General features: G+C 41.9%; 2 protein-coding genes across 2 annotated transcripts in view; one reads left to right on the forward strand and one right to left on the reverse strand.

The window, feature by feature from the left end:
* Positions 1 to 4,918, forward strand: part of siah2l (seven in absentia homolog 2 (Drosophila)-like) — a 59,566-nt gene extending 54,648 nt beyond the window's left edge. Inside the window, exons 2-3 of the mRNA XM_056284701.1 lie at positions 420 to 599; positions 1,100 to 4,918. Of these exons, the coding sequence (XP_056140676.1) occupies positions 420 to 599; positions 1,100 to 1,471 (552 nt within the window). The 3' untranslated portion in view covers positions 1,472 to 4,918. The remainder of the gene's footprint in view (positions 1 to 419; positions 600 to 1,099) is intronic.
* A 7,249-nt stretch (positions 4,919 to 12,167) lies between these two features.
* rbmx2 (RNA binding motif protein X-linked 2) lies at positions 12,168 to 18,013 on the reverse strand. Its single transcript, XM_056285000.1, has 6 exons — positions 17,961 to 18,013; positions 17,287 to 17,402; positions 16,815 to 16,866; positions 16,082 to 16,211; positions 15,024 to 15,207; positions 12,168 to 13,837 (listed from the first exon to the last, which is right to left on the reverse strand). Exons 1-6 carry the CDS (start codon positions 17,963 to 17,965, stop codon positions 13,167 to 13,169), a joined length of 1,158 nt encoding a protein of 385 aa, XP_056140975.1. The 5' UTR covers positions 17,966 to 18,013; the 3' UTR covers positions 12,168 to 13,166.
* Positions 18,014 to 21,179: the final 3,166 nt, after the last annotated feature.

The raw sequence follows: 21,179 nt of genomic DNA on the forward strand, positions 1-21,179 counted from the left end.
ATTCTTCATACATTTTATAATACCATTATAATTCTGTTATCCTCTTTCAGTGTTGTATAGTGTAAATTGTGTATTGCACGTTGTCCATCTTGGGAGAGAGATCCCTCCTCTTGCTTTCCCTGAGGTTTCTTCCTATTTTTTTCTCCCTGTTAAAGGGTTTTTTTAGGGAGTTGTTCCTTATCCGATGAGAGGGTCTAAAGACAAGATGTTGTGTTGCTCTAAAGCCCCTTGAGGCAAAATTTGTAATTTATGACATTGGGCTATACAAATAAAATTGACTTGATTTGAATTGACTCTGTCCCAACCTGCCCCCCCCCCACTCTCTCTCTCTCCCTCCCTCTCTCTCTCTCTCTCTCTCTCTCTCTCTCTCTCTCTCTCTCTGTGGCTCTCTTTCGTCTCCCTCACCTTCTCTCCTGCAGTACTCCTCGGCTGGCTGCCTGCTGTCCCTCCACCACAGTGAGAAACCGGAGCACGAGGAGGTGTGTGAGTTCCGTCCGTACACTTGTCCCTGTCCGGGGGCCACCTGCAAGTGGCACGGCTCCTTGGAAGCCGTCATGCCACATCTGATGCACGCCCACAAGTCCATCACCACGCTCCAGGTCACCACCCCTTTTTGTCTTCATCAGTAGTGAGCCGGCTGAAATCTGACAGACTAACACTGTCTTCATTATTTCTTTTACTGTTGTTAGTGGACTAGGTGAAATTATAATGTTTGCAAATTATATTGATCCTAAAGCAGAAAGTGTCTTTGCAGCTGATCATATGATAATTAAACATTTCTTTTCAAAGATTAGAATCTGCTCTAGAACTAATCTGTACATCCTTCTCCTTTCTTTATTTACTGCTCGTCTCTGCAGCTTTCTGTCATCCCTTCTCCTTTTCTCTCCTTTGTTTTTGTTCTCTTCATTCTTCTTTGCCTCTTCAACCTTTTCCATCTGTCACTCCATTTGTTCATAGTTCTGTTAACAGTCACCTTCATGTGTGTGTGTCTCTCTCTCTCGCTCCTTTTTTCTCACACACTCCCTTTCATCTTTCTCTCCTGCATTGTGTGTATCTCTCTCTCTCTCACTCACTCTCTCCTCTCTCTCTCTCACTGCAGGGGGAGGACATTGTCTTCCTGGCGACGGACATAAACCTGCCTGGTGCTGTGGACTGGGTGATGATGCAGTCGTGTTTCAGCCACCACTTCATGTTGGTGCTGGAGAAGCAGGAGAAGTACGAGGGCCACCAGCAGTTCTTCGCTGTCGTTCTTCTCATTGGCACACGCAAGCAGGCTGAGAGCTTTGCCTACCGCCTGGAGCTCAACGGCAACAGACGTCGGCTTACCTGGGAGGCCACGCCTCGCTCCATCCATGATGGCGTCGCCGCAGCCATCATGAACAGTGACTGCCTGGTGTTCGACACTTCCATTGCGCACCTGTTTGCTGACAATGGCAACCTCGGGATCAATGTCACTATCTCCATGTGCTGAGGCGGGGAGGGGCTAAATGTGCAAGTACATACAGACACACATATGATATAAACGGGGTATTCTAGAGGAATATCGTGGACACATGCACACGCCCGTGATGTTGGAGGAACAGTTGTAGCTGTAAACACAGGGGCGTTTGGTTTGACTTCTCTGTTGTGACATGGTCTTAAGATGGGAGATGGACATCTAGTCCTGTCCTGTGCTGTGTTTCACTGTCCTACTGTGTTGGCCATACAGCCCGGCATGTAGCGGACATCATGTCTAACGCGACTGTTTCATGGCATTGTGGGGGTTTTTTTTCTTTTTAATGACAATGGCTCAGTGACAAACGAGGGTTTACCAAACAACTCAGCAAGGAGTGCTACCATGTGGCAGCCAAATACTTTACGCTGTGGGACTATATGTCTTTGGTTTTTGCTTCCAGTGGCCTGTTTGATCTGCCTGTACATTTTTATAAAAAGGTCTTCCTCAGAATGTTTTTGGGGACCTTCCCTCTCCCCCAGCAGCCACAGAGCCATCATGTCCCCTACCCCGTGGGATGCTGCTGACCGGGTTGATGTATTAACAGGAATTCACTGGATTATAGATTCACCTGGGAGCTCTTTTTCCCATATAGAAATGACTCTACTATCCTTCTTTCATCAACCAACCATCCAGGTCCAAAACCTAGACCACACTTCTTTCTGGTCAGCCACTACAAGCCCACCTGTCCCAGTAGTTCCGTCACTGTCTGTAAACCTCCGGTCAATCAGAGCCTTCTCATGAAGCACTGGCTACTACCTCTCCTCTTCTGTTTTTCAGAGTTGAGTATGCTTAGACGTTTGCGTATCTCTAGTGATGAAAACACACCACTTTTCAACTGTTTTCAAATGGGTAAAAGAAAAGAAAAAAATGTGTCAGTAACCACAGTCGGAGCTTTCCAGGTACATCCATTTAACACTCCTAGTTAAAAACCAAGCGCATGGTAGACACAAGGGCTTTATGGTATGTGTTAAGGCGTATGTTGAGCTGGTCTATGTTGTATTCTGTAAATTGTGTTTCATTCTGTACACATAACATCAATTGCCCGGATGTCTGTCCGTCTTGGTAGAGATCCCTCCTCTGTTGCTCTCCCTGAGATTTCTTCCCAATTTTTCTCCCTGTTTAAGTTTTTTTTTGTGAGTTGTTCCTTATCCAATGCGAGGCTCTAAGGACAAGATGTTGTATCGCTTGTAAAGCCCCCTGAGGTAAATTTTGAAATTTGTGATATTGGGCTATACAAAATAAATTGACTTAACTTGTCTAAACAGGTAATGAGAACTGTGATGTTGGCGGCCCAGTAAGCATACAGTTAAATTCATCCAAAGCCAGTTGCAAGAAGAAAAATCTAAAATGTATTGAAATGTAAACCCTGTAGGCACTTATTTTTTTTAAGACAACAAAGAAATCAAGATATAATTTGTCTTGGGAGGGCATCCTGTAATGTTGTGCTAGTATTGTGGCCATGTCACTGTTTCATTGCCATCTGTCTGAATGATGACTAGTGGGCTATACTAAAGAGGCAGGCCTATATCCAAAAGGTCTAAGGTTAAACTATCTGGAAAGCCCAAAAAGTCAGGATGAGCAAAGTTAATGAAAAAAGTTATTTCCCCCTTCAACCTACCCCATTTGAGCAAGGCACCCAACCTTCAGCCACACATTGAAACTCATACCAGTCTGCTCCTGAATGTGAATCCGTAGAACTGTGCAAATGTGAAGCAGGGTTTAGCTTAAAGTGTATGTATATAATGTATATATGTACTAGTATGCAGGTGAATGCAGGTCATGTTTTATTGCAGTTGTACCTAATGGGCATATCTGGCAGAGCAGCGACAACATGATCTCTTCATTCTTCACATTTTGGCTCAATGTTAATACCAACCCAATAAGCACTTTTTCCTGAATCTGTCTAACCTATTGTCCAGTGTATGACATTGCAGTATAAATTGTCCGCTGGTTTGTAACTAAAAAAGAAAAAAAAACAATATGGTATTTTGGCGCCTATTATTGTTCTTTGTTCCACCTTCTTTGTTGTCACAGACTGTGCTGCGGAAACTGGTTAATCATTAGCCTGTGTACAATCTCAGATAAAAGCGGTAAAGTTGAGGACAATCCTCACACTACCCCTTCTCTTCCTCCTCTTGCTGTTTACCCACCAAGGCCTTACTTTTTCTACAGCTAACCTCCTACTGTTCTTGTCTAGGATTTTCTATGTCCAAAGGGAGGCTCCACACTGCAGGGAGCGTCCACACAAGGCTTTTCACTGACGAGCTGCCCAGGGAAATACGACTAAAAACTTAAATTATTCCTCTCAAAGAAATTTAAATAAAGAGGACTTTTCCTTTTTCTTTTTTTGCTTTATAAACGCTGGAACGGCTTGAATTAATTCTCATCTTCCCTCATCCTCATTTAATAACCCTGGTAGCAATAGGGCAACTGCACAGAACAGAAAAAGAATTTGCTTGTCCACCAGGTACCTCTTGACATCTCTAACCTCACCAGACCCCATCAGGGCACTGCTGTCATGCTGGGCTCCACGTTGTTACCACAGACCCTCAGTCTCCTCAGATGTCCCCCCCTCGGTTCATACAGCATCACTGCTCTGCCAAAAGCAAAAAAATAAAAATAAACATGGCCACCACTATCACAAAAAAAGTGAATTCAACCAAGTCCCTCTCCCCGCCCCCGGTCTTGAATACAGCAGTGTTTTCTAAGTGGGGAAATGGTTAGTGTTTAGTAAGTAAGCATCTAGCAGAATATATCATATAACGGCAAGCTGCCCTACGACCATAACCACGAAACCAAATCGGGGACAGATGTGGAACCTCAATCACCACCACCCCACCCCACCCACCACCCCGCTCGAGCACTGCTGCTGTATAGAAATTACATTGGAAACACTGCTCTCTCTAATCACCTCAGTTACACAGCTGACTTTTTAGCAAATATTTGAAATATTGTAAATGAATATTGTACCGACAGTATATTTTCTAAAAAAGAAAAAGGAAAAAAAATATGATTTGTTGTCATGCTGATTTTTGAACTGTATTCATGTTTGCCATCACCCAGTTGTACAGAAGTTTTCGAGGTAATTTTCTAACCTGCTGTTGCCGTTTTAATATTCTTCGTCTGTCATTGTAGTCTGGGCATGTCTGACTAATCAACGTTGGATCTAAATGGTCGTAAATGAATGATACTGTGATAGAAATGATACTGTTTCTTTCGCAATAGGCTTTTTGTGGTGGGGTTTTAGAGGGTCCCCTCAATTTTTTTCTTTGGTGCTGTGCAGTTTTTCCAAAATATTTAACTATAAAACATTGGAATCCACAATTCTTTACCTCCAAATTGTTTTTTTTCCCCATGTTCTGATAAATAGAAATATGGACAAAAGCTTTGCATTTGCCACTGTTTATGCTAAATAAAAACAAGTCTTAAGGATTTTTCTTCTTTCACTATCATACAGTGCTAATTATGAGCAATAAATGTGGGCCTAATTTAGACCGATTGAGCTCTGTTGTTTAAAATTGAAGTACTTTCAAAATTTAAGTCTAAACTTTTATTGTGTCCATTTTGTATATCATGGGTGTATTTTGGGACATTGAAAAAAATGCTTTCAGTTCACTGCAAGAGTGAACAATTTTGTACCACCCAAAAAAAAAACAACTATGTTTTAGCTGATATGTTTAATAGCCAGCTGAGGAGATACCCACTTTTTGCTCAGAGATTTTTCTTGTTTGTCAGTGAAAGCATCTGTGAAAATTTTAGCCATGAGCCACTGTGGCAAGCTAACGAAAAAGTCTTACAGTTAATACCAGAGATGCTGTGTGTTTAACTGAGACACTTATGGTGATACATGGTAACTGCATGTGGCATCTGAGTTCTCCAAATCTCAGATCAATCAATCAATCAATCAAGTTGCATTTTATATAGCGCTTTTATAGCTCTATTTGAAATTTAATAGTCGCTAGTGCTGTTGTCAGCACCTTCCCCACCGCTAAACAGGAAAAAAAAACATGGCTAAGTGTGATTTAACCATTCTTGTATTTGTAAGTAAGGGTCTTCTTTAAACTGGGCTCTACCTGACATGCTCCACATGATGGTGCCATACTGAAGATATAAGACTATGCACCATGCCATTTTTGTGGGGATTGTCTTACTCAACGTACTCATGGTTTGGTTATTGGTAGATTAGACGGCACCATAAAATATCACAAAGGACATATGTTTGCATGCAAATCTTAAGGACTGTAATTTAAAGAAATGGTCATCAAATATTTGTCATCACTAATGGAATTTAGAAGAAATTCAACATTCATTTTTTTATTGACAACGTTCTAAACTTGTCTAGAATGGCTATTTTTAGAATGTTTTTTTAATCACAATCTACAGTAAGGCTGGCAGCAAACAGTACTTTTAGATATAATATTGCCTTTGGCCCACTTATGGCCAATCAACCAGTTTACTAAGAAGTGTGATTTTTGTATAAAATTCCCTGTACAAAATGTGTCTCTTGTCACCAAGCATTGAACACAAACACTAGGGGGCAGTATGACTATCTTGTCTCCTCAGGAAACCTTAAAGGGAAACAATAACTATTTTCAACATTATCTCTCCATGCTGTAGGAACAACACTCCATTAGCAGCCATAACACTGAACAGACTGCTGCTGAAATTGAGCAGAAAAGTGTCCACCAATGACGTCACTGGTGAACAATCAATGAATGTGAAAACTGCAATCCTTACTTGGAGGTTTGCTGCAATTTGTGGTGAGATTCTTTGAATAGGCTACATTGCATAAAGACAATGCAAATAATGCTAGATACAGCCGTTGTAGTGAATGTCACTGAATGCCATTTATAGACGGCAAGCTTTAACTGGATTTGTCTACTCACAATAAAATTAAGTACAAACAGAAGACCGCTCAATTTTATGCCTGCTAATGGAGTGTTGTCCCTGTGACATTTATAGAGATAATATTGAAAATCGTGATCGCCTCCCTTTGAAATACTAAAATTAGGTCTTTTTTTTTCATCAGACATCTGTCATAGAGTGGTGGAAAGTCTTTAACATCTGTGCTTCAGTATCTCCCAAAGGGCATCTAAGCTACGAGTTGAAGAGCTGTTATGCGTCACCATAAGCATCATCAAATGTGCTAGATATGTGTTTTGTACATTGTGAAGAAGTGATACGACCTTCCTGTTTAAACTTTGAATGAAACGAATCCTGTGACATTTGTATATCAGAAACAGATGCACTTTTTTCCATTTCTCTGTGCTACTTGTCTTAATGCATAAATATTTTCTTCAGCTGTATTAGCCATACTTTCAAAAGACAGCATTTTTCTGGGTCAGATGTGAACCAGATGTGACAACCACAGTCATCTGTCCATCAATGTTGTAGTAGTCTCCAGGTTGGCAAATGTGATTACTAGTGTTAGCAGTGGTCAGTGAGTCACAGGCAGATTAAAGGTGTCCCCTTCGATTGAGTAGGCATCTCACCCTCTTTGTTGTGGCAGTCAATTTCACAAAGTTGAAATGTGTTTTTGGATCGGTATTATGGAGGAGCATGCCACTTTAGAACTACACATGTCTCCCGAGTATCTAAATACAGAGTTTATTTCTTTAAAGCTGTGCTCCATTACATCATCTCAAGTTAAATGTGCACCGTTGTCATGATATACTAAGGGATAAAAAATTGGTAGACATTCCCTTAGTATCTATCAGGCTTTTAGGGAAAACCTGTTTTGTGGGAGATCATTGTTGTAGGGCTCATTATTTCCATTGACGGATATAAATCCAGGGACAGTGCCCTTGAGCAAATCATATATGCCCCAACTTTTGAATTCTTCAAACGTAATATTTATCTAGATTTTTGTTCTCTTGGAAAAATGTCATCAAATGTCAAGTCCCTCAAGATATGTGTCCCGGCCTCCTCTACCCACGGTTAACTACCGCATCAATAAGGCTGTAAGCAGTTCAATTGGGCTCAAAACAGCTGGATGGTATAGGGACTATGAAGACTGGGCCTCATTCATCAACCGTTCGTACATACAAATATGTTCATACACACCCATGGGATTATTTTAGCCCTGAAGTTTGTCTCAGAGACCAGTGTAGAACCTGGGTAACCCCTGAATTTAGACACCAGTTGGCTAACACTGATGTCTTTGCAAGCCTGGGTGATGGCTTGTTGCAAGAGGTAGACAATAGATGTTAGGGGGAATGAATTACAAATGACCATCAGGCTTGCAACTGTCTGTCAGATAAACTTGAGAGCTAAAAAATAAATAAATTCCATGGGTGTGTAAGAACAAATCTGTACGCATGAAAGATGAGCAAGAGGCCCATTTAGCAAATCGTCGTGACACAATTTAGCCTCTGGGTTCCGAGATTGGCTGAACAATCAATCTCTTGTCACCAGTTGGGTGAAACGACAGAATTCTTACACCGATGGTGTCTAGGAAACAATTTGAAAAGGTTTGGGATTCCTGGTATTCAGCCTCTCAGATTCAGACTCAGGCAGGACATTTGAATTGCTTGGATAGCAAAACGTTTTTTTTTCTCCTCACGTTTTTGAGCTGAAAACATGTTGGTGTGGTCCTGGGGTCGTAGAGTGCTTGCCCTGCTCATAAAGGAGCCTCACATGGCTGCTTTGTGGGGTACAGTCTATACATTTTCTTGCATCTGAGGGAAGTCACACGTTACAATCACCCCTCCCCCCCTCCAATTTGTCTACGTCATATGTGGCCACCAAAGATACCGAGACCCACGTGACGTAGTGACACATGTTGGGGTCAAGCACGTCAGACCAATAAAATACGAGGCGAGTAGAGGGGCGACACACCGGCGTTGGCCAACTAAACTTTCTGGGTAGACTGGTGAGAAGGTGGAGCATCGTGATGTTTTACTACGCCACTACCATTGCGCCCCCCCCCCACCACCACCCTTTTTATGAACGTGTGAGTGGGCGGAGACGGACGGGCTCTAAACGAATACTTCTTGGGCTTAACAAACGAGATACACTATAAAAAAAAACAAAGAATCGAAGAAAACAAGCACACACCCATACAAGATAATGAAAATGCCCAATGTTGTCGCCAAGACACAGTGTGGTCGTGCTTCTATGGGATTTCCTCATGTCTGTTTAGTAAACTGGTAATTGAGGGAACCAAAAAAGAAAAAAACGGAATCGTTAATACTGTGATGAGTCGGACCCTTTAGTCGACTGGTTAACGTTGTCGCTTGCGGAGTTGAAAACACGGGTTCGCGTCCCGGCTGTGGCCACGGTCCCCCAGACTGCCCCCTGAATTCGCTGCAATACTGTAGCGAATTCGGGGAACAACGCAACCACAGGAACTGCCGCGGCCGGGAAGCGAACCCGTATCGCCCGCACCGCAGGAGACATCGCTAACCACTCGACTAAAGGGTCGGACCCAGCGGCCAGCGTGTCTTCTTATCCATGCACGTTACAATACTGACCTTTGGCACGGGAAAGGGATGAAGTTAGTAATTCATTGGGAGCCTTTCACAAAGCCGGGTCGATCAGACAAGGACGTATTCATCAACCGTTCGTACAATTTTCTCCTACACACCCATGGATTTTTTTATTTTTTTTAGCTTTCAAGTTTGTCTGACAATCGCAAGCCTGCTGGTTATTTGTAATTCCTTCCACCTAACATCTAGTGTCTACTACCACTTGCAACGAGCAATCACCCGGGCTTGCAAAGACGTCGTTCAGGGGTCACCCGGGTTCTAGAAATGTCTCTGAGACAAACCTCAGGGCTAAAGAACAAACCCCATGGGTGTGTGAGAACACGTTTGTTCGTACGATTGATGAAGAGGCCCAATGTTAATGTGGTTTAGAACGTTTCTGATCAACGTTTCAATTTGTAAACACACATAAAGACTCAAAAGGCTCATCAAACAATGTCAACAGGATCTTGTCAATGTTTTACCTCTAGATTTATAGTAGTAAAGACGTTCTTACCCTTACTTTGTCCTATTTTGAACAAAGTATGAAAAGGTGGGTTGTTGGAAATGGAAAAAGCAGGAGCAAAGCATATGGGGACTCAGGCTATGGAGATGCAGGAGAGAATGAGAAATAGATTTCTGCAAGATTTTTATTGTGGTCTAAGTCCTAGTCTTGGTTGTAGTCTATTGCCGAGTGAATAATCTATTTCAAAAGACTAAGCTCTTTCTCCCCCCCCCCCCCCGACGGACATACATGCATGCTGGTATTGCAGTAAAACCTCCAACTGTACTGTACGGAGAGGGAAAATGTATATTCTTACACTATGGACCAGACCAGCCTCGTCTTCGTGTTCACCTCATATGAAACACAATACCCAATCATCCCTCCCCAATGCACAGGCAGCAGCGATTTTCTACTTGGATCAGATTTCTACGCACTCAGCACAATGACGCATCAGGCCCCTTGAGATTACGTCACAGGTCGGGGCGAGGCCAGATGTCCAGTCGGGTGTCCAATTTCTTACAATGGGAGCTGGAAAACGGATTTGCTCCTCTACAAATTGTCTGTAAAACGTCATCTCGGAAGTGCTAAGCTTGTTTCTAGGACTGATGCAGTTCGCCATTTACAAAAAGGCAAACAAGTTCTCAGCTCAAAAATCAGTCATCTGAGGTTTCATTTCATTTGGATTATAGAACGAATATACATGTGCTATGACTTTGGGTCCAGGACACTCCGGTCAATTCCGCCAAGCTTTGAGGGGGGGGAAAAACAACAGCAACAACAACAGCCTCGAATCACCTGAAGCCTGAAACCAGCGTCGACTTACCTGCGACACCAGGATGGGAAGTCGGGACCTGCCTCTTTTTTTGGGCAATAGAAAATAAAAGTCCTTGCATTCTTTTATTAGCTTCTGGTATTATTAAAGGGACTGCTGCTGCTGTTGTTTACGAATTTGTGATGCAAATCCACATATTTACAAAGTCAGAAATGGATATAAACAAAAAACAAAAAGTGCTTAACATTTTCCTGTCTGGTCTCTCTGACTGCCGGATGACTGACAGCATGTTAATGCTACAATCATACTAAGGCATTTGGCTAAAACGTCAACACAGAGGGACCAGCAAGGGGTGGTGTAGTAGACAAGCAACCAACCAATCAGGAAGGTTGTCAGGTAGCAACCAGTTCCCTGACAACATGTCCCTGTGCAACAACATGACACTGAGTGAAGCGCGAGGAAAATGCCATGTTGGTTTGGCTTTGAAAGAAAACTACTACTACAACTTTCGGCTGCTCCCGTTAGGGGTCGCCACAGCGGATCATCCGTTTCCATTTCTTCCTGTCTTCTGCATCTTCCTCTGTCACACCAGCCACCTGCATGTCCTCCCTCACCACATCCATAAACCTCCTTTGGCCTTCCTCTTCTCCTCTTCCCTGACAGCTCCATATTCAGCATCCTTCTCCCAATATACCCAGCATCTCTCCTCCACACATGTCCAAGCCATCTCAATCTTACTTTGTCTCCAAACTGTCCAACCTGAGCGGTCCCTCTAATATAATCATTCCTAATCCTGCCCTTCTTCGTCACTCCCAGTGAAAATCTTAGCATCTTCAACTCTGCCACCTCCAGCTCCACCTCCTGTCTTTTCGTCAGTGCCACTGTCTCCAAACCATATAACATAGCTGGTCTCACAACCATCTTGGAAACCTTCCCTTTAACTCTTGCTGGTACACTTTTGTTGTAAATCACTCCTGACACTCTTCTCCACCCACTCCACCCTGCCTGCACTCTCTTTTTCACCTCTCTTCTGCACTACCCATTACTTTGGACAGTTGACCCCAAGTATTTAAACTCATATGCCTTTGTCCCCTCTACTCCTTGCATCCTCACCATTCCACTGTCCTCCCTCTTATTCACACATTGTTGTCCGTCTTGCTCCTACTGACTTTCATTCTTCTCCCCAGTGCATACCTCCACCTCTCCAGGCTCTCCTCAAACTGCATCGCTACAGATCACAGTCATTCGCGAACATCACCGTCCATGGAGACTCCTGTCTGATCTCGTCCATCAACCTGTGCATCACCATTGCAAACAAGGGCTCAAACCGATCCTTGATGTAATCCCACCTCCACCTTGAACCCATCTGTCCTTCCAACTGCACACCTCACCACTGTCAAACTTCCCTCATACATATCCTGCACCACTCCTACATACTTCTCTGCAACTCCCGACTTCGGGAGTTTAAAAAGAAAACTCAAAACCTTTATTAAATGTTGAAATCCTGTTGTCAAGATTCAAAAGCTCATATTGGTCATATGAACTCTGGTCGTTTTTGTTTTTCTGTCTTTGTATTTGTCGACAGGCTCTCCGGTGTCTGGATATTAAAGAGCGGGACTTTTTCTGGGGATTGTTGTTAATGTCCTGTTTCATTTAAAGTTGCCTCTATATTTCTGGAGTCCTCGCCTTGTATTATCTGTATATAATGTTTGGTCTGTATCACTTGAAATCCAATAAATAAAAGTTATATGTCACGGTCAACCAAGCTCTTTACCTGTCGCTCACGAGCAAATACCAACAGGCAGGAATTAAACTGTTTGGTTGCTGTTTGTACCCTGACAGTCAGTGGTTTACATGGATTATCTCTGAATACTGTCCTCCTGACACGCTTCTCCAAAGCCTCATACAACAGGTTAAATTACAGTACTTTTTATTATGTTGCATTTTGTTGTGAAATCAATGTCCTTTTCAATTTACATTCTTGTGTAAGATTTGTACACAACCTTTGCTTCACTTCTACAACTGCATTCAACAGACCTTCGCCCTGCACACATTGTAATCAGAGATATTTTTTGGGGGGGGGCTGACCTTTCCAGTTAGTTCACATATGCTGGGATAAACCATCCCCATTGTTCCCGTAATCAAGAGAGAGAGAGAAAAAAAAAAACAACTTTCAGCTCTATCGCTGCAGTGAAGTTAATAACCATCAGTTGATGTCCGCATCAGACCTTAAAATAAGAGTAACATGCCAAAGGAATATCTCTGGGTTAGGTTAAAATTATTAATCATTATACAAATGAGAGCTGCATGCCCCAAAATAGAAACTCCTAAAAAAAACCCAATAATAAATAAATAAAATCACTTAAAATTCTCTCCCTGAAAACAGCATTTGGTTGGGACTTCATTCAGAGCGCTTTTCATCCAAAGCTTAGGGTTAGGGTCCAGGTACCCAGTTGAAAGGGAAGCAATAACCATAAGTGTTGATGCTGAGCTCCAAAGACATCTTATCAAACCGCATCCATGATGATAATGATGACGACAGAACCAATTACTGACGACTGAAGGCAGGGGACGACCAAAAACATAAAATGTGATGACTGCTATTGTTGTTCTCTGGCCAAACCACAGTCATTCACTGCTATGTCGCCAAGAACTCATCCTTCCATCTTGCTGTGGACAAACAGGTTGAGGACCATGGAAAAGGTCTCTGTCAAAACTGGCCAGGAGTAATTCTAAGATTCTTTTAACACCCAATCTTGCAAGAACTATGAGCAGTTGTGAAAGTAAACACCTCTGCACAGCTTGGGAGATGAGTGAACTATCAGCTGGCTTTCTGCAAATGGGTGACAGTTATAGTAAACACTGCTCTTGGTATTTCCTGCAAGCTCTCACCTGACTGCTGCCTCCATGTTTCCTGCCTTTTTTTCACCTTTATCTGTCTCTCTGTCTGTTGCTTTCCCTCGCTCTCTCTCCCTCCCTCTTACTGTTCCTTCTTCTATCGCTCTCCCATTCTCTCTCCCTCACTCTGTCTGTCTCTCTTTCTCTTCTTCTATCGCCGTCTCTCGCTCTCTCACGTTCACGGTCTTTACTCCTATCTCCATCCCTCTCTCTGCTCTTCTCCCTGCGAATGTCTCTCTCCCTCTCTCTCACCCTGTCGTTTTCTCTGTCAGGTTCCCACTCTCTCCCCTTCTCTCTTGGCCTCTCCCTCTCTCTTTCCTTGCCTCTGTCACCATTCGTCTCCCTGCCTGTGTCTCTCTCTCTGTCAGTGCGTCTGTCCCTCTGCTCTGTGCTCCCTCTCTCCTCCCTGACAGCTCTCTTGCCCTCCCCATTCCGTTGGTCTCCATGGCGACCATGAGACCCCCTGTCATCTTCCCGCCTCTCTGAGCGGGGGTTGCGTTGCTCAGCAACTGCCACTCTGTCATCCTCTGGTGCCCTCCTGTGGCTGTATTTTTCATAGCTGGTGTCCTCTTTTTCCTGCTTGACTCGGACAGGAGGAAGCGGTGATGAGGAGGACTGCTCAGACCGCCTCGCCCCCTCCCTTTCCTTTTCTTTCTTTTCCTTCTTCTCTTTCTTCTTCTTCTTCTTCTTCTTCTCTTTCTTATCTGGAAGAGAAAGCCAAGAGTTAGAAAGGATCATTATTCACATAAGCATACCCTTCCATCATGTACCGCCTCCTTGCAATAACTGGGTTTTATTCTGTAACCTAAAGGGACCTGATGGTAACAAAGTGCTGACAAAAGAATTTGTTCTTGCAAACATTCTCGTTCAAGTTTTCCCGCTTTTGAGATAATCATGTGCTGTGGACATTGTACGCAGCACCAACCCAACACCACAGCAGCTGGTTTCCCCAATTAGTCCTCCCTTTTCCAGCTGAATATGTTCTCCGTCAATGAAATCAGCTGGTGTAGTGTGGGGTTGGAATGAAAACCTGCATACAATCTCCATGACACATGACTGAGTACCAGCAGAGTATGAATGGACTTTGGAGACATTTTTTAAAAAGAATTTTAAAAAAAGACCAAACCCCAAAAGCCATTCATTGAGATGGGAATAACCGCTCTAGAATCTTGCAAAAGGAGTCAAGAGGAGGTTGCTGTCAAATTTAGCATTTTTATATTCATTTCGCTTAATAACTCTAAAGACTGTAGGTGATACATCACTGGAGGTGCTTTGTGTGTTTTTAAGAGATCATTTACAAATCTGAGGCATTTTTTGTTACAGCACAAATACTGAATAATCATTCAGTAGCCTCTTACTGGGTGAATGCTCTCTTAGCCAACATGGTCTAAAAATGACCACAAAGACTTGTTAGTGTTATTAGATTACACCGGGGCAGATAGTCTTGCTGTCAGGTGATATATTTTAATGTAATGGGAGCAAACTGAATTCAAAACAATTATAAGAAATGATGAAAGATTTGTTTTTACTTGCCATCAAGAAAACATGTTTATAACACTGTGATTAGGGTGGGTGTTCACAAGTCAAGTCAAGTCAACTTTATTTGTATATCTTGATTATCAAAGTTTGGGTCCGCTCCTCAGGTTAAAGCTCACTTAAATTTATTTATGCTTGGGGCACAGAATTATTAGGCACAAGTTGGATATAGAGAGTTCTGCTGCCATTTCACAATGACAACCTCAATATTTAAATAGTAGCACAAACAGACTTTGAAGAGAGGATAAGGGCTTGTAAGTATTTAAGGAAAACTTTGTTTTGGGTTTAAAATACAAAATAACATTTAGAAATATCGGACTCCTTCCTACTCTTGTTGAATTGAATTCTTCTCACCTTTTTTTGACTTCTTCACAGGGACCACATACTGTTCCTCTTCCTCCGACTCAGACGAGGGACCAGGCAACTTGGGGGCACAGCCTTCTTCCCTCAGCTGTTTAGTGATATCATCAATGTCCTCGGAGTCTTTGGGGGGGCGGTAGTCTTTCACGTGATCCACACGAATGGTCCGGCCTTTAATCTAAAACAGAAACATGACACAATGGATTGATTAATACAGAGAACGCTAGATGACATGGATTGAAAAAAAAAAAAGAATGAACGACTGTATGAATAAACTTAAATAGGACCCTAACACAGGATAGGACACAGACATGGTGGAAGACAGACAGAAATAGGTTGATGGACAGCAAGTCAGATGGTCTATGTGAATGGTCAAGCCTTTCATTTGATATACACTTACACAGTGATAAAACACCAACCAGCTAATCCCAAAATCGACAAAAACAATTCTATTATTTGACTAACAAGTGCATTTTGAAATCAGGGTGGAACCCTATAACAACAGATGACCAATGTGTCTGAGTGGCTGGTAGAGATGGTCTAACCAGCCTCAGTAAAATATTTAGTATCATGTGGTTAGTTGATGGCATTCATAACCAACCTTAACTGATGAGACAAAAAATAATTTGGCACCTCATGTTATGGTGATTATGTCACCAGTTTTAATGGGATTTTTTTTTAAACATCTTTACATGTGTTTTTTTTGTAAGGTGTTCTTTTTTTCCGACCAGAAACTATTCAATTATTCTGGGATCTAAGGGGTGTTGTCTTGAAAGTGTACCTGAGTCTTGACCCTCTTGATATTGGCCAGCTGTGATGGTGGTAATGGGGAAAGTGACGCTCATCCTACTGTCTCACACATTTTACCTACTTCAGTCTGGTGCAATTATGAAGCACACATAAGTTAAAAAAAATACTCAAGATGGATTGCCTCCTCTGTTTAACATCAAGAAAATTCTCTAAAGCTGTTACTTAAATCAGCTTGATTTCATATATCAGTCCTGGTATCAGTGCATCCTCAGCTATGTGGTAACAGTAGTAAAACTATTTACCTTAATCCCGTTGAAGTTGTCCACAGCCAGAATAGTGCTTCTCTGGTCTTCATAGCAGATGAAACAGAAACCCTTGGATTTACCAGTCTTCTTGTCACGCACTAGGTTGATGTTGGCTATCTCTCCATACCTAAATTGGAGGAAAAGGTTAAAAAAAACAGTAAATAGTAAACTAGAAAGAAAACTCTCAGATAGAAATTAGAGCCAGCAGCAGGATGTGGTACCCAGCGGAAATAATGCCCTTCCTAAAATGTACATCCCCGCTACTTCCCTTCTCACTGACATAATTATTTTGTAGTCAAAAGAAATGGCTTTGGCTCTTGGTCTCCCTGTTTCTTGCCAAACTGGTGAATGACAAACTGAAACCACAGCTGAACTCATTTTAAGAAGTTCCGAATTAGGCATTCACTACACACCTGTAATGTAAATTTAAACATTCACACATTTGTATTATTTGTCTTCATTAAAAGTCGCTAGTACTAACAAAGTTCTTTGATCCACCCTGACTATTTATTTGGAGGGTGAAATACTCATATTGACTCGCACAGGAGAGATTTCCAAGCCTTCATTCATCAAGTTTATGTCGGTGGAACAAGAAAATTCATCAAACACAGCACAGAGCAAATTTTCAAAAGTAACATAAGGCAGCAACAGAAATCATGTGTAAACGGTCATTTCTTTCATGGTACAAGAACACAGTATAAAAACTATATGAAATTTGTGAAGTACTTACTGAGAGAAGACACAGATGATGTCACCTTCTGTCAGCTCATAGGGAAACCCTCCTGGGGCAAACAAAAAAACAATTTGGCAACTTAGGTAATTATGTTTAAAGGTATATCGTGGTTTCAGTTTCCTCGATTAGTAAAAGCTTGTCATATCTCTGGAATATTGAAACGTTTTTATTTCAAGCTGAACGTTCTCCATGGTTGTAAATTGTGAAAATGTTGTTTGAAGAAACCAGATTGACAAAAAACGAAAAGATGAGTGAAAGAATTATTTCCCCCTGACATTAACAATAATCACAAATCACAATGTGCATTTTAACCCTGCCCTCACAGCTCAAAGAGCACCTTTTCCCATCAAACTCCAAAGTGATGGGACTCTCTCGAGCTGGCAGTGTTCCAACCATCAAACTACACAGGCCCGATAATCATCAGATTTCAGTATTTATGTGTCCCTTGCAGTCGTGTACGTTTTATTACCAATGAATATCCAGGCGCTATCCTTGTACTCGGAATGCCAAGACACCGTTTCCTTTACGCCGAGATCCGCTTCTCTTTCATTCAATTCGTTGATCAACTTCACCTTCGTCAGGGGACTAACAGCAGACGAGGAAACAGAGAGGTTTGGGTTCAGCAAGTGATGCGCATGACTGTTATTAATCAATTTTCTGACCAGAATCAGGCGGTTTTGTTTTGTTTGTTTGTTGCTAGAGAACCGCAGGACACCCTGTGTTCTTTAACTAGTCCTTCGTCTATCTGCTGACACACTGCAGGAGATACCAACAAGCCAATGTGTCTATTTTAAAGGTGTGTGTGTGAGTCGATGCGACGCATGTAGCTACATTTGTTTTTCTTTTGTTTTTTTCTTTATTAAAAATGAATTTACAAAAAAATAAGGTAACCGTTACATTTTGTTATCTTGTCCTCGCAAGAAAACAAGATGTTGTGTTCGGTCCCTACATCCACACAACATCACGTCATGCTGGAAGCTAACGACAAATGCTAACATTTACGTTAGACCACAGGCGTTAGCATTATTTATGTGCTGAGAGCCTGCCCAAGTAACACAAAAATGAAAACTATGGTGTGCACATTTTGGCTGAATTATAAAGGAAAACTGAAATAATATGTATAGTGCCGAGATATTAACTTACTTCATGGTGAAAAAGAGGTGGAACCCGAGGCTAAGTCAGGAATTCTCTTCTTTGCTTTCAACCACGCTTCCTTCTTGAGGTAGCTCTGCTGCCGCCTGCTGTTTGGGAGTGTATCATCATCATCATCACCTTCTTCGTCTTCTTTTTTAAAAAAAAAAACTTTTCTTCTTCCTGCCCCAAAAATATTCTTTGCATTTGATCAATTTAATGTAATTTAACCCCTGTAATATCGTTTTGTCCATTTTATTTTATTTTAATTTATCTCTTTTTAATTTCGGTTTTCTTGTTTTGTTCTCATTGTCTTTGCCATGTTTGATGTACTGTACTTAGCTTACTCTGTTGTTTTAGAGTATACTGGCTTTGCTGATGTGCCTACACCCCGTTGGATCTAGCATCAACCTTTGTGTGATTTTTTTGAAGTCTTGAATTTAAGAAAAAATGCGCACGCTAAAAAAAACCTTCTTATATTTGAAGTCTAGATTTTAAAAAAACAACAGCTTCTTCTTCTTCTTCTTCTTCTTCTTCTTCTTCTTCTTCTTCTTCTACTATGTCGAACTGCAACTGGGCAGAGCGTGATCGCCACCAACTGTCGTGTTGTGGCTAAATTCTCCTAAATTGCAAAAAAAAAAAAAAAAAACTTCCCCACCCCTCATTCCATTCTCTAATATGATTTCTCAGTCTAGGCCCTCAGATGACCTGAAAGCCTCTCTCAACAGCCCTTACACTTCCTCTCATGTAATTCCCACGATATCCAAAAACTTTCTTGCTGTTTCAACCACTATCTCTATTCTCTTTGATTTCCTTTCTACCTCGGCGGCACAATTTACCACCATGGCCAAAATAATGTGACGATCACGGATGAATAGGCTTGGTAGCCCTTGGCTAACGGGTCGGACCCTTTAGTCGACTGGTTAACGTAGCCCGAGGTACGGAATATACGAGTTCGTAACAATACTAAGAACACTATCTTGTCCTTACAAAAACAATATTTAGCATACTTCCTACGTGGTTTGTTCTCCCTTACTTCTTGAATCTTTTCTTTCCTTGTTGCTTCCTCGTGGCTTAGCCTTCACTTTGACCTGATCCTCATGACTTCCAGATCTTTCTCTCTCTTTGGAGAGTCAGCTTGCCATGCCCCATGGATCCCCCCACACTGATTATACTTCGGTTCTTTTCCACAGTTTTACCTGCTGCATGTCTCATCTCCACATTTACCACATATCCCAGAATCATGTCAACACACAAGCGAGCTGTGTCCAAATTTCCAACAATGTCTGCATTGAATGGGTTTGGGAACAGAATGCCTCACTGGGTAAGTGATATGATCCAAGAAACTTTGTCAGGCAGGATTTCTGATTCAAAATGCAACATAAGAGATCTTGTTTCACACCTTTCTCCGTCACCCATCCTGAACATTCTATGACTGTCAACTCGGTCACATTCTTTAAATCTACTTGCACTGACCACATACGGTACTCCATCAACAACGCCCTTTACCCCTTTACTGGAATTCCTCTATTAAGTGGCAAACATGACACTTGGTAACAATCTAACTCAGATATTTCCAATGCCTTCTTCAGTTGTGTCTGTGACACACATCCAACAATGAGCAATGCACTTCTTTTAACATCAATTTGACTTCAGTCCAACTCGCAACTTGTCCGACAGAACTCCAAATCTGTCCTCGCTCCCAGTCAATTTCATTCCAGCCAACTGGATTTTTCTTAATTGGATTTCTCTTTCGTTCATCACTATCGTCACTATAACTTGAAATTTATTTTCCTTTTCCCCTAATTTCTTCCTGCTGCTTCTTTCAAATTCACCCATCTCCATCTTCTTCCCCTTCCTTCTTCTCCTTAAGTCACCCTTAGGAGTGTATCCTCATCCTCTATCAATTTCTGCAGATAAAGTTGTCACAGCCGCCATGGATTAGACTGTTGGTTCAATAGCAACAAAAAATATTCTGACACTCTCTCTCTCTCTCTGAGTGGATTTCAGCTTCTTTACCTTAATGAACAACTTGGATGAATTTATTTCGCGGTGGTGTTTCACTAAAGCCATTTGCTCAGTCAATGAGAGGCAACTGGTATTTAATTCTGTCTTTGCGTAATATGTCTTTTCACCCTTTGGAAGTATGTGACTTGAACCACTCTTCTAAAAAAAAAGAAAAGAAAAAAAAAGAAAAGAAAAAAAGAAGACTTTTTTAGACGTCTTAATGTAAAGGAGTTGCTCATGTTGATGTTGTGAAATGGATGTGTCTTTGTTGATTTTTTTGTTTTATGTAAAATAAAGAGTTGTTTGAAATTCAAAAAAAATCTCTCTTTCTTCCCCTTACCGCCTTGAAAACTCCACCACAGATAATCAATAGCCTTTTCATATACTAATTGGGTTTGCAAAGTGGCTTTCCCTCTGCCCCCACACTGGAGTGCCGAATTGGCATCAACCAGACAGGGGGCTCCTCAGAGAAGCCACGTCTTTTGACATTATTATTAGTCACCACAGGACATAGAGACCATTCAATGACCTTCCTAAGCTATCGCAGACGGGGAACTCACTAGCAACCTCTCTTCTTTTGATATCATTGGCACACCCCTACCCACCTTGCAGGACTTGTACACCTCTAGAGCCCGGAAACGGGCGGGCAGAATCAGCACAGATCCCCCACATCCAGGGCACAGTCTGTTTGAACTCTTACCCTCTGGAAAGTGCTACAGAGCAATATGCACCAAAATCACCAGACATAGGGGGAAAAATTTTTCCCACTGGCCATCTCTCTCATGAACACTTAACAGCATGGTGCAGGAATAAGACACTTATTATGTAAATATGACGCTTTGTAAATAGCCCCCTCTTGTCAAGTTCAGAATCAGTCAGAATAAGAATCATGTTTATTGGTCATGTAGGCTTGCACATACATGGAATTAGACTCTGGTTCCATGGCTCTCTCAGTGTACTTAATATACTAGAATAACAACACTGTGATGTTCAGTATTAGGGGAATACACCTTTAAGGACACAGGGAGTTATGGGATAGTAAACAGAGCAGCCACGGGAGCGGGAAGGTAGACGAGAGTCAGTCGGATTATGTGCACGTTATGCATGGAGCGAAATAAACATGCCGAAGTTCCACGACTAATTCAGAAACGGTGTTATCATCTGTGAGAGTGAAAAAGGTCATTACAAACACTATAACACAACAATCTCCAGATATATACATAA

Source organism: Lampris incognitus, chromosome 8 (assembly GCF_029633865.1).
Source record: "Lampris incognitus isolate fLamInc1 chromosome 8, fLamInc1.hap2, whole genome shotgun sequence".
Lineage (NCBI taxonomy): Eukaryota > Metazoa > Chordata > Actinopteri > Lampriformes > Lampridae > Lampris > Lampris incognitus.